The sequence below is a fragment of the Balaenoptera borealis genome, assembly GCF_965194805.1.
Source record: "Balaenoptera borealis genome assembly, chromosome: 13".
NCBI classification, from domain to species: Eukaryota; Metazoa; Chordata; class Mammalia; order Artiodactyla; family Balaenopteridae; genus Balaenoptera; species Balaenoptera borealis.
In genome coordinates this window covers 6,406,200-6,418,665 of record NC_138870.1, presented here as the reverse complement: position 1 = coordinate 6,418,665, position 12,466 = coordinate 6,406,200, and the positions used below count along the sequence as shown (strand labels likewise).

The following is a 12,466-nucleotide window of genomic DNA, read 5'->3' as shown; positions in this document are numbered from 1 at the left end:
GCCCCTTGGAGCAGCTGGAATAGTAGCCGCCGCAGCCTCTGTTCTGTTTCCTGGTCCTCATCCCTCCCTCTCCACCCGCTCCCTGGCACCCGCTCAAGACTTGTCCTTGTTGAACTTTCTTCCCTCTAAGGCTGGTCCTGCTTACAGAGCCTCGGGGCTGCACCCTGCCCGCCAGGTTAAGCACAGCCTCCTGCAGTGGCCACGTCCCCAAGGATGTGAGGCCTCTCTGGAGCCCACAGCCCTAGTGAACTCTTCTTTTGCACTCCTGGCACTCTTCTTTTAAAAATCACCTTTATGGAGAGTTCACAGACAGTAAACAGCACCAAATATAAATGTACAATCTGATGGATTTTGACAAGTGCATGCACCTGTAAAAACCGTCATCACGATCAAGATAATGAAATTTCCTTCACCTGCGAAAGTTCCCTGACGCCCCTGTTTAATACACCCCCAGTCCCCACCTCCATCCCCGGGCAACAACTGGTCTGCTTTCTGTCACTATAGATCCGTTTACATTTTCTGGAATTTTATGTAAATGGACTCATGCAGTATTTACTCCTTTTTTTGCTTGGCTTCTTTCGCTCAACGTGATACTCCCAAGATCCATCCACACTGTACGTTCCGTAGTTTGTTTTTATGGCTGAGTAGTATTCCGTGGTGTGGATGCATCAGAATTGAGTGATCTCATTCACCTTTTCACGGGCAAGTCCTATTTCCTCGGCTTGACCGTCAGCCATTCGAGGGCTGGGACAGTGTACCCAGTGCCTGGCACTCCCACAGCCCCTCAGCGGGCTGGCCGAGCCTCGCGGCTGTGGTTTGGAGAGAGAGCGTGTGGTGTGCAGGGCCAGGATGCCGGGTCCAAACCCCGGCTGTGCCACCTGGTCAAGCTCCTGGTCTGTGCCTCAGTGTCATCACTGGTCAGTGTAAGTAATGGTCGTACTCACCCGATAGGGTCATTAGAAGGAACATACAATGAGTCAGTGTAAAGCCTTTGGGGAAATATCTTGCACATGTTTAATGCTACTTATTGCCGGGAGGCAGCAGAACACAGTGATACAAAGTGGATTCTGGGTCCAGATCCCATCTCTGCCCTGCGACGGTGTGACCCCGAGCAAGTGCCTCCGCTTTCTCCTTGGACAAGTGGGGATAACAGTAAGAATGTCCCGGTCATGGGGCTACGGTGAGGATTAAATGAGTAGTTTACGTAAAGCCCTTAAACCGTGCCACGTGACACTTGCCCCTCAGATGTGGGCTGTTACGTGGATGCAGCAGAAGGTGTCAAGGGAAGCATCCAAGGTTTAATCCCGCGGGAGGACGGGCAGCCCGGGGAGGGGTTTACCCGGAGATGTCCCATCTCTCTCCCTCTCCGCGGCACATGCTGATTGCGGACCATGGAAGCAGACGGAATAAGTACGACCTTCTTGACCTGGGAAATTTTTAGCGGCCTTTGAGCTGCTGGATAAGGATGCGTTTATTCAGGGGTGACTTCACTGGAATTTCCCTTGATGGCCGAGCCCACAGGGACCCAGTCCTGGCTCTGCAGTCCCATCTGTGCTGTTCACAGCTTCCTGCTTCTTGCACAGTCCTGGGAGGCAGGCTGGGGGGCTCTCCCCTCGCCTGGGAGGAAACCGGGCAGTGGCACGGAGGGTGAAGCCGACGTAGGAGTTGGGGGGCTTCCTGACTGAAGCCCTTGTGCAGTGGGGATGCCTGCTGCCCTGGTGACCCTCATCTGGCAATGGCACCCTGGTCTGGAACGTCACCACCAGTCCCAACAATGTGAGGGTTCTGAGAGTTCTGCCGTCGCCCCTTCAGCTCTTCCTGCCACATAGTCTTAAGTCCATTCCAGAAATGAATGGCATCTTTCTCAAGCTGCAGCCCAGCTTCTCCTTCGGCTTGGGAAGTGGCCGGTGGGGTGACACAGGAGTCCTCATTTTCTCGCCTTGCTTTGTTTTAGCGTCACCATCAGAAGGGCTGTGATGAAAGCTCCATGTTTTCTGAAACCTGTGGTTTGTCCTTCCCCCGAGTGTACAAAGCAGTACGGGCGCCCCCAGGCACCCCAGGGCTCCTCCAGCTCCCTCCTCCTCAGGATCCTCAGCATCTGTCAGCTTGTCTCGGTTCATCTGCGCAGCTCTGACCCAGGCGGGGCTCGGGCACTGGGCGTCCCCCAGGGAGACCGAGCCAGGGGTGGGGGGACCCAACTTCCATGAACTCCTGGGCCCTCCCTGAACCTCGTTCTCCCTCAGCTTCTGGAAACGTGGGTCCCAGACCACCAGCCCTGCCAGATCTGCACGTGCCTCAGCGGGCGGAAGGTCAACTGCACGACACAGCCCTGCCCCACAGCCAGAGGTGAGGCCCCTCCCTAAGGGCTCCCTCCAGACCCCAAGGCCACCCTGTCTTCAGACCTGGTGGACCAGATCCACACGTGGATTCCCCATGCCAGCCCCACCCTCCTTGCCTCACCAGGCTGGGCTCCCCTTTCTGCACGGGGGTGGAGCTCTCGGGGGAGGGTGTGTGTGTGTGTGTGTGCCTGCCCTGCTGTCCCCTCCTTGGCCCTCAGCCTCAGTCTCCCGAGGGCGCATCTGAGGGGACAGCAGGACACACCGGGAGACTCATTCGTCAGCGGGCCTGGCTGCTTCCCGCGGCCGAGAGTCTGCAGTGGGTACCGCTGTCTCTTTCTCTGACCTCTGCGGCCTCTTCTCCCCCAGCGCCTGCGTGCGGCCCGTGCGAGGTGGCCCGTCTCCGGCAGAGCTCGCAGCAGTGCTGCCCCGAGTACGAGTGTGGTATGTGTCACCCGTGGCATTTCTCGGGGTCCAACCCCAGCCCCGCCCCGGGGAGAGGGGCCAAGGTGGTGGTGCTGAAGGGGCTCGTGGTCAGGAGCAGGGTGTGGATTTTCCAAAACCTGGAAGGAGTAGCCTCTGGAAAATAGGATTTCTTTCCTAGAAAGATTCTGCCGTGACTTATTAAATGTAAGTTTTGAAAGCATTAAAAAAGAATGGGGTGCAATGTTCACAGCAACATTATTTACAGTAGCCAAGATATGGAAGCAACCTAAGTGACCATCAACAGATGAATGGATAGGGAATTCCCTGGTGGTCCAGTGGTTAAGACTCCGTGCTTCCATTGTGGGGGGCATGCGTTCGATCCCTTGTTGGGGAACTAAGATCCCAAGTGCCGCGTGGCGTGGCCAAAAAATAGAAGAAAACCCCACAAAACAGAGGAATGGATAAAGAAGATGTGGTACATACGTGCAATGGAATACTACTCAGGCAGAAAAAGGAATAAGATTTTGCCACTTGCAGCGACATGGATGGACTTGGAGGGCATTATGCTCAGTGAAATAAGTCAGAGAAAGGCAAATGCTGTATAATATCACTTATATGTGGAATCTAAAAGTACAACAAACTGGTGAATATAACAAAAAAGAAACAGACTCACAGATATAGAGAATAAACTAGTGGTTACCAGTGGGGAGAGGGAAGGGGGGAGGAGCAATATAGGGCCAAGGGAGTAAGAGGTACAAACTACTGTGTATAAAATACATAAGCTGCAAGGGTATATTGTACAGCACAGGGAATATAGCCAATATTTTATAACAACTATAAACAGAGTATAGCCTTTAAAAATTGTGAATCACTGTGCTGTACACAGTAAAAGAATGGGGTAATCACTGGTGGGGGAGGTGCAAGGGATTTACTGCAGAGCCAGTTATGCCAGAGTAACTGTAGAAAAGGCCACACATGGGCACCTTGACTTCAACATGTTATTTGTCAAAGGGTTTCATTATAGGCTTGCAACCTGCATCGTGAATAATGGGCTGAATAACGGTATAATTAAATGAATCCAGAGCTGATGGAATTCTGAGTAACACGGCAGGAAGTCTCTAGTGCCTTGTCCCCGTCCTGTCCCAGGTGTTTATTAATTGTACAGGTGAAGACATAAAGCACAGGCTTCTGAAGTTTGAGGCGATGAAACCTTTGAGGCAGAGCAGATAAATCAAGACAGTCCGAGGATCTAAAAAAGAAATCATCTGAGACATTGCTTTAGGCTGATGCGATTTATCGGGGATAAAGAGAAGCCTTATGTGGCGGGGTGGGGGTGAGGGGCGAATCTGACTGGAGGACAATTTAGTAAAAATAGGTCTTAGGATGTTAACAGTGGAGGGAACTGGGGGTCATTTAGTTCAAAGCCCTCATTTTATGGACATTTTGAAGCTTCTCCAACGTGCCAGGCACTTTGCCTTCATTATTTCAAGACATCAATAGACCGACCCTGTGAGGTAGAGTGCCCACCTTACAGAAGATGATCCTGCGGTCTAGAGGGTTCAAGTGATTGGCCGAGAGCTGGAGTCCCTGCAGATGACAAGAGTAATCAACATGAGTTTGTCCTATGGCTTGGATCTATCTATCTGGCTATCTACCTTCCTATCTATCTATTTATCTATCTACCTATCATCTTTCTATTATCTATCTACTGTCTATCTATTTATCTATCTATCAATCATCTATCTATGTATCTATCATCTGTCTATTATCTACCTATCTATCATCTATCTATCGATCTATCATCTGTCTGTGTATCTATCATCTATTATCTATCTATCTATCTTCCTATCTCTCTACCTGTCTATCTATGTATCTGTGTATCTATCATCTATCTATCTATTTCTCATCTATCTGTCTATCTATCATCACCTCCCCCCGCCCCCTCCCTGTCCGTGTATCTCCATCTCTATCTCCATCTCTTCCCCTATCTTTTCATCTTCCTGTATCTTTTCCTCTGTCTCCATCTCTATCTCCATCTCTTCCCCTATCTTTTCATCTTCCTGTATCTTTTCCTGTGTCTCCATCTCTATCTCCATCTCTTCCCCTATCTTTTCATCTTCCTGTATCTTTTCCTCTGTCTCCATCTCTAGCTCTGCCTTCATCTCACCATCATCGCGTGTGTGAAACAGTAAAGGTCTGCGTGGGTAGGAATGTAGTGTAGGGAGCCATTCACTAGCACAAGAGTAGCCTCGCTGAATTCTGAGTGCACGTCTCTCTCTGGGCCCTCAGTGTGTGACCTGGTGAGCTGTGACCTGCCCCCGGTGCCTCACTGCGAAGGTGGTCTCCAGCCTACACTGACCAACCCCGGCGAGTGCAGACCCAACTTCACCTGCTGTAAGTTCTCCCTCCGTGTGTGAGGACAGGGCGGTGCGGTCACTGTCCCCTGGTCTGGGAAGGCGTCCTGTATTCTAGTGAGCTGAGTCTGGGCTTGGAGTGTGTCTAGAACAGAGGGGTCAAGGTCACACGTGGACTGAATCCCCTAAGACTCCTCCCAGCCACAGGCTACGATGGGGAACGGGGTGGGACACAGCTGCAGGCACCCCCCTTTTGGGCTTATTAGGTGGCATTTGGACCTGAGATGAAGAAGCCTCCAGATCTAATCTTTATTTTCTCCCACCCTCCCATAAGCCATGGAGGGGAAGGAATGTACCCTTGGTTTGTTCAAATCACTGGATCTTATTCCCACATAAATTTATAGATTTTTCTTCCTCTGTATGTTTATGTATTTAATTTCTAAATACTACAGTTTTAGCATAGGGTTGGACTAAAGACAGTTTCTGGACATGTCAGGAAGCTGAATTCTGTATTTAGTTACTGAGAATACCCACTTTATGTCAATACCCACTTCTCGTCCTGTTGACTGAGAATCTCACTAGAGTTCTGAGATGAAAGCCCTCGAGTGTGGTAGAACACATTGTATCTGCAGGAAGCTGGGAACAGGCAAAGGCATGGGATGGGAGTTGGCAGTGATTAAAGAGCATTGTGGATTTGACAAGATTGCTGTCATTTTTCATTCATCATTGTTGGAGGACCTAAAACTGTAGGTCATTTATTATTCCAGGTACTGAGGTTGGGGATAGGATCTCATAAGCTACCAGCTTATAAAAATGCTAACCAGTACCTATGTGCCCAGGGCTCTCTGGGTCTTAGAGATTCTACACCAGTCATCTCTGAGTATCTGCAGCTGGAGGGACCCCACCCCTTCCAGATGTGCCTGTGAAGGTGGTGGAGTAGACACCCAGCAGCCTTAGCTTCTCCATTAAAATAGCTTCATATTTCTCCTTTGGGTTAGTGTTCTTATTTTTCTGCAGACTAACCACTTTTTGGTATGGTTGACTATCCCTCAGCTCCTGAGCTGGGCTCACGTGTGTTTCTGACTTAATGTTCTGGGGCTAGAGTTCCCTGGGACCTTATATAGTAGCTGAATGCTTAGGAACCCAGGCTGAGTGCAGCGCTCAGTGTGGCAGGACCGGGGCATCACCTCGTGCTGCCCCTCAGCCTGCAGGAAGGAGGAATGCCCAAGGGGGTCCCCGCCCTCCTGCCCCCCACACCGGATGCCAGTCCTTCAGAAGACCCAGTGCTGTGATGAGTATAAGTGTGTTTGCAACTGTACCAGCTCGGCGGTGACCTGCCCACTGGGGTACCTGGCCTCCACCGTCACCAATGACTGCGGCTGCACCACCACCACCTGCCTCCCTGATAAGGTACGGGCTGCTCGGCTCCAGCTGGGACAGTGGCCAGACAGACACATGCTCCTTGTGGAAGACTTGCCTTCCTGCCCACACGAGTGCTGTGTGGCCCAGTGAAGGGGCATCAGCCTTCCATCTCAGCCTAAATCTGATTAGCTCAGGAGGTACTTATAGAGACGCTACCATGTTCTGAGCATGGCTGGGTGCCATAGATGATTCTAAACACATGAATGATCCTAAAACCTAAATTATAAAACAAGATGCACTCCCAGAAATCTTACCTCTACCCTCACTTTCCCTATCTTGTTCCTTCTCTCCCTTCATAATTTATCATTTTCATTGGTGTATCCATCTATTTTTCTTTTTGAAAATATAAGCAAATTTTATAAATTTATATTGCTTCCTATTTCTCACCGAAAGGGTAGCATATTATAAATTCTGTTTTGAATGTGTATTTTTTCATCTAACAATTTATAGTAGAATTATCCTCTGTCAGTATATGGAGATCTGCTTTATTCCTTTTCACAGTCTGAGAATTAGGGTGCAGCTTTCCGTGTGACACAGGAAGGAGATAAATGCAGTTAAGGCAGCACTGATAGTGGGTCAAGGTGGCCAGTGTGTTATATCCCCACTTCAGGGCCTCGAAGGACTCAAAAGGAGCCACTCCCAGGGTGGACCTTCCTAAGGCAGGTGGGCAGGGGAGGGAAGAGGGCAAACTGTACTATGTAAGCATCCCTTCGTGTGGGCAGAGACTATGTTGCTTTCATTTATTGCTGTAGTCTCAGCACCTAGAGTGAGTAGCTTCCAACATGGCATAGATGCTTACTCACTTCTTGTTTAGATGAACTGAGTCAATTCACTCTCGGAAACCTTGTGTCTCCAGGTGTGTGTCCACCAAGGCACCATCTACCCCGTGGGCCAGTTCTGGGAGGAGGGCTGTGACGTGTGCACCTGCACCGACCTGGAGGATGCCGTGATGGGCCTGCGTGTGGCCCAGTGCTCTCAGAAGCCCTGTGGAGACAGCTGCCGGCCGGTAAGGGGGAGGAATAGGGGAGGGAAGTAGGGGAGGGGATCCCAGGAATAGGCCAGAAAGCCGCTTTAGGAACCTCTGTTTCAAGACCAGAGGGGAGGGGCAAGGAGGGGAGTGGGGCTGGGTAAAGGAAAGAAGCATGAGGAAAGGATTGCTGTGTCATCCTTCTGTGATGAGTTCTTGGCTGATAGTCATGTCTGCTGTGCGGTCTTGAGTCCACAGGGCTGGGAAGTTGGTCTAAGCAGAGATGTGGATTAACTGCCTAGAAAACAGGGCTTGATTTTTTTCTCTATCTATATCTTCCCTTTTCAGACATCTCCTTAGCCTACACCTAGTACAGACATATGTCCTGAATTTTCTGAGATGGTCCCCGTGTCAGTGTACTGTAGTGTTTCTACACAGGTTGGTGATTTTTCAGACCAGGTATATCATTTGAGGTACAGAAGTTGAGCCATGTTTATAATTTGAGGTATAATTTGGGGGTTTGAAACCCCCAGTCCAGTTTTTAATTCTTGTGGAGGCCTGCCCCTAAGGCTCCTGTGTGCTTGGGGAGCTTTATTCTTGCACATTGAAGACTGATCAGACTCTAGAAAAAGGGAACCACAGTCCGCGGGGGAATTGTGGGGTCAATTCCGTTTGCTGGTTTAATGCTGTTATTGTTATCGCAAGTTCACGTGCCCGATGCACCGTGAGGCCAAACCCAAATGTTGGAGTTTGGCGCAGAGAAAGGTTTATTGCAGGGCCATGCAAGGGGACGGGTGGCTCATGCCCCAAGAAGCCCCGAGCTCTCTGAAGGTTTTCAGCAAAGCCTTTTTAAAAGCCAGGTGAGGGAGCGGGGGTCGCAGTGTCTGTGATCAGCCCGTGCACAGTTCTCTGACTGGCTGATGGTGAGGTAGCAGGGCGGTGTCACAGGGGTTCACATGATCAGTCCTTGGGCTCCAGGAGGCCTGGGGCTACGTGCTCACGGTCATCCGGTAGTCAACATCTTCCCTTTGGTGGGGGGTTTTCACATCTGCAAAACAACTCAGGAAATGTGCATCAAATACTGTTACGTAGGTCCTTCAGAGAGGAGCTAAAGCAGAGGGTACGGGGGAGGCCTGTCCCGGGAAGACCCCATAGGGTCCTGCCCAGTTACATGACTATTATCACTGCATTGTTACCAGTAGAAAGTAATGATAAAAGAAGAGGAGCCAGGGCAGGCAAGTGCGCGCGGCTAGTGGTGCTTTTGTAGCAGCGGGGAAGAGCAGGCTCCTGGTGCTTGTTTCCGGAAGTGTGTGTGGTTTGGTGACGGAGGGGGGGCCTGAGAGTGAATCCGGAAATGGGGGGGTCTGTTCAGCTCACCTGCGCTCTACCTGCTTTGCTCATGCGGAGGGGGGGGCGGGGCTGCCGGGCCCCCTTGGGAGAGGGTGATGCCGTGGTATCCAGGTGCGCCTCTGGGGGACACTAAGCTCTGGAAACGCATCGGTGTCCATCTCCTCCCACAGGCCATGGGAGGCAGTGGGAACGACTTGCTGTCAAGTAAAGAGAGTGCTGCGTAGAGGTTGTTTTCATAAGATTGGCACCCAATGTGTTTCGTGTTTTGGTAGGGGGTTTTGATTGCAAAGAATGGAATCCACTCAAGCTAGCTAAAATAAAAAGAGGGGGGAGGACTTCCCCGGTGGCGCAGTGGTTAAGAATCCACCTGCGGGCTTCCCTGGTGGCGCAGTGGTTGGGAGTCTGCCTGCCAATGCAGGGGACACGGGTTCGAGCCCTGGTCTGGGAAGATCCCACATGCCGCGGAGCAACTAGGCCCGTAAGCCACAACTACTGAGCCTGCGTGTCTGGAGCCTGTGCTCCGCAACAAGAGAGGCCACGATAGTGAGAGGCCCGCGCACCCTGATGAAGAGTGGCCCCCGCTTGCCACAACTAGAGAAAGCCCTCGCACAGAAACGAAGACCCAACACAGCCATAAATAAATAAATAAAAAAAAAAAAAAAAAAAAAGAATCCACCTGCCAATGCAGGGGACACGGGTTCGAGTCCTGGTCCGGGAAGATCCCACATGCCGCGGAGCAACTAAGCCCGTGAGCCACAACTACTGAGCCTGCGCTCTAGAGCCCACGAGCCACAACTACTGAGCCTGTGCGCCACAACTACTGAAGCCCGTGCACCTAGCGCCCGTGCTCCGCAACAAGAGAAGCCCGCACGCCGCAACGAAGACCCAACGCAGCCAAAGATAAAATAAATAAATAAATTTTAAAAATAAATAAAAACTAAAAAGGGGATTTATAGGAAAGCCAGGGATCACTCAGAAACGAAGTGCAGGGCATGCAGGTGGGCCCCGTGGTTGTACCACTTTTCTCTCCGTTTGTCCCCTGAGCCCCTGTCTCCGCTTCTCTCTGCCCATCCGTCCGGCTCCTCACTGCGGGCCTGGGAGGACGTTCCGCTTTCTCAGAAGCTTCATTTGCATGTGGCTTTATGGAACCTGGCTTCAACTCAGGGTGGCTTTTCAGGTCCAGGGTTCACCCCGTCCAGTCAGACCTGTTCAGTCTGTGTGCTCCAGAGATGAATTTCTCAAGAAGAAAATGGATGGGCTCAGCTCGGCCCATGGACTGGGTCCTCTGTCCAGTCCCCACTCTGGTCCATGAACTGCTGGGGAGAATGCAGGGCACGGGGTGTGAACCTGACTGTCTAGAGGCCAAGGCGCTGGAGGCGGTTCAGGAAGATGGTGGGTCCCGAGGTCGGAAATGAGTGCAGGGGGCACCACGTCCAGAACTCTCGACCGGATGATGGCTCTAGGGTGGCGGGTGGCCTGTCTTAGAGACAGAATGTTCACACCTTCTGGGAGGAGAAGGAAGCATTGAGGTTTACTTACAGCTAAGGGGAGGCTGGGCTTTGGTCTGTATTGTGTGTTGAAGTGGGAGCTTCAGTGAATGGCCTCAGGCTTCATTCTTCGGAATAGGGGAGTATCAGCTCTGGTCAGACTCCAGAGGCATTTAGGCTCACTTACCTGAATTCATTTGCTGTCTAGGCTGTGACAAAAAAAAAAAAAAAAAAAAAAAGAACACTACCGCCATCACCCTCTGATTCTTCCTTTTTAAGCCACTGTCTGCAGAAATACGCTTTCCCCTACCATCTCCATAATTAATCCTCTACGCGTCACATCAGAAACGTGATGTAAGATAAGCAAAGGGCATTGCTGGTGTCCCAAAGAATTTCATAGGTGTGCTATGGCCTTGCTTCCACGTTGACAGCAAGAGGAATTCCTGCTCCTTTGTATAAACCTCAGAGGAGTTTTTCTTTGAAGGCTTATGACCCTTAGACCCCCAGAGTCAGACTAAATTGTAGCTTCAGGAACTGTGTTCTGAGCGACTACATGCAGTCCATTATGTTTTATTCATCCTCGTGATACCCCTGCAGAAGGAAGAGGAGGCAGGGCTGTTCTTCCTACTTGTTAGAAAGCAGAGGAACAGCACAGGGAATGAAGTTGGCCACTGCACTGAGGCTCATCTGAAGCCAGCAGACACGTGCGTGTCCTGACTCCTAGGCCGGGGCCCCTGCTCTTAGGCTGGTACAGCTGGCAACACGGGCGGTGTGAGGGCCAGAACGACCCGGCCAAGGGACAGGGGCCAGCGCTCCAGGCCTCCACCTCCACCTCAGCTGTGGCAATTGTGCTGTTAAATCAGTGAGGAAGTTATTTTCCAGTGGCGTCTGTTTCCAGCTTGGGTGGATATCAGACCTACTCAGTTCCACTCTTAATTGGGAAACCAGTGAAAACAGGATAGAGAAGAGGGTAGGGAGAAAGGTCTGAGATGTCTATTTTGGACAGATATAAGCTAGAGGGTTTGGAGGAGTACGGGAAAAGAAACAGAGAAGAAAATACAGGATGAGCCCTGGTTGTGCAGGAGGAAACTGTGGAGGGGAATCTTGCACAGTCGGCAGCCCCAGAACCTGGGGGCGTGGCCAGGAGCACCTGAGCATGAGAAGCAGGTAGGGCTGTGGGAAGCAGGCATCCAGCCTGGGCCATCCGTAACCCGCAGTGTATTTGCCCGTGGTGGGCGGAGGCAGCAGAAAACGTAGAGTACGCACAAATCCAGACCACTCAGCACCCTGAGGGGGGTGCCCAAGAGTGACTCTAGATCCCTGAAGGCATCGATGTCTCTGTTCTAGGCTCCCTCGTGTCTGTTTCTTTTGTGCCATTTTGTGTATCCTGCCTTGTAGCGGAGGGCGTGTCGAGTGTATCATCCTAATTTGTTGGCGCCTCCAAAGCACCTAGTACATCACAGGTGCACGATAACTAACTAGATCTCCGCTGATCAGGGACTGAGGACAGTTCACTGGGCGCCGCTGTGACGCAGGTCGGGGTGTAAGTAGGTCCCATGGAGATGCTGCAAGTTGAGCCAGGGCTCTGGGGTCCTCGCGGTCCCCCGGGAGAGGCACCACCTGGGGTGATACCGAGCGTTGAGTGCATCCTCTGACGCACTGAGTGCGTCCTCTGCTTGTGAGTGCTCTTGGGGAGCCGAGCGGTGTGGTACCCACCCCCATCCCGCACGGCTGCGGCTGCAGCTTGTCCTTCTCTCCGAGATGCTGCGCAGGCCCGGGTTCTTGCCCCTCGGCCCCTGGGACAGCCTCACGCGTCATTGTTTTGTCTGTTCTTTGTACATCGCTTCAGAGTTTTCATTGGAGGGTTTCAATCCAAGTTCCCAATGCTTTGGCCAGATTGGAGGACCTCCAAGAGGAGGGATGGGCTGGCGGACTTCAGACTTGCAGGATGCTGGCCTCCCTGGCAGGCTTTCTGGGGAAAGTGGGTCTCGTCTCTCTGTGCCCCATAAACTGCTAGGTAAATGTCAAGTGACTACCTGGGGAAGCCCAGCTCTGCACATTGCTGAGAGGTCCTGGGGTCAGGGCACTCATGTTGTGCAGGTAATTAGCCCTGTTAAGGCAGAG

The 12,466-nt window shown here is 51.6% G+C and overlaps 1 protein-coding gene and 1 long non-coding RNA gene across 4 annotated transcripts in view; one reads left to right on the top strand and one right to left on the bottom strand.

Moving 5' to 3' along the window:
* LOC309609022 overlaps positions 1–12,466 on the bottom strand; it is a 447,877-nt gene that overhangs the window by 118,885 nt on the left and 316,526 nt on the right. The window lies entirely within an intron of this gene.
* Positions 1–12,466, top strand: part of VWF (von Willebrand factor) — a 202,589-nt gene that overhangs the window by 173,380 nt on the left and 16,743 nt on the right. For all 3 annotated transcript variants that reach the window (XM_082349753.1, XM_082349754.1, XM_082349752.1), the window contains 5 exons: positions 2,244–2,346; positions 2,706–2,780; positions 5,052–5,156; positions 6,321–6,526; positions 7,395–7,544. In XM_082349753.1, the coding sequence (XP_082205879.1) occupies positions 2,244–2,346; positions 2,706–2,780; positions 5,052–5,156; positions 6,321–6,526; positions 7,395–7,544 (639 nt within the window). The remainder of the gene's footprint in view (positions 1–2,243; positions 2,347–2,705; positions 2,781–5,051; positions 5,157–6,320; positions 6,527–7,394; positions 7,545–12,466) is intronic.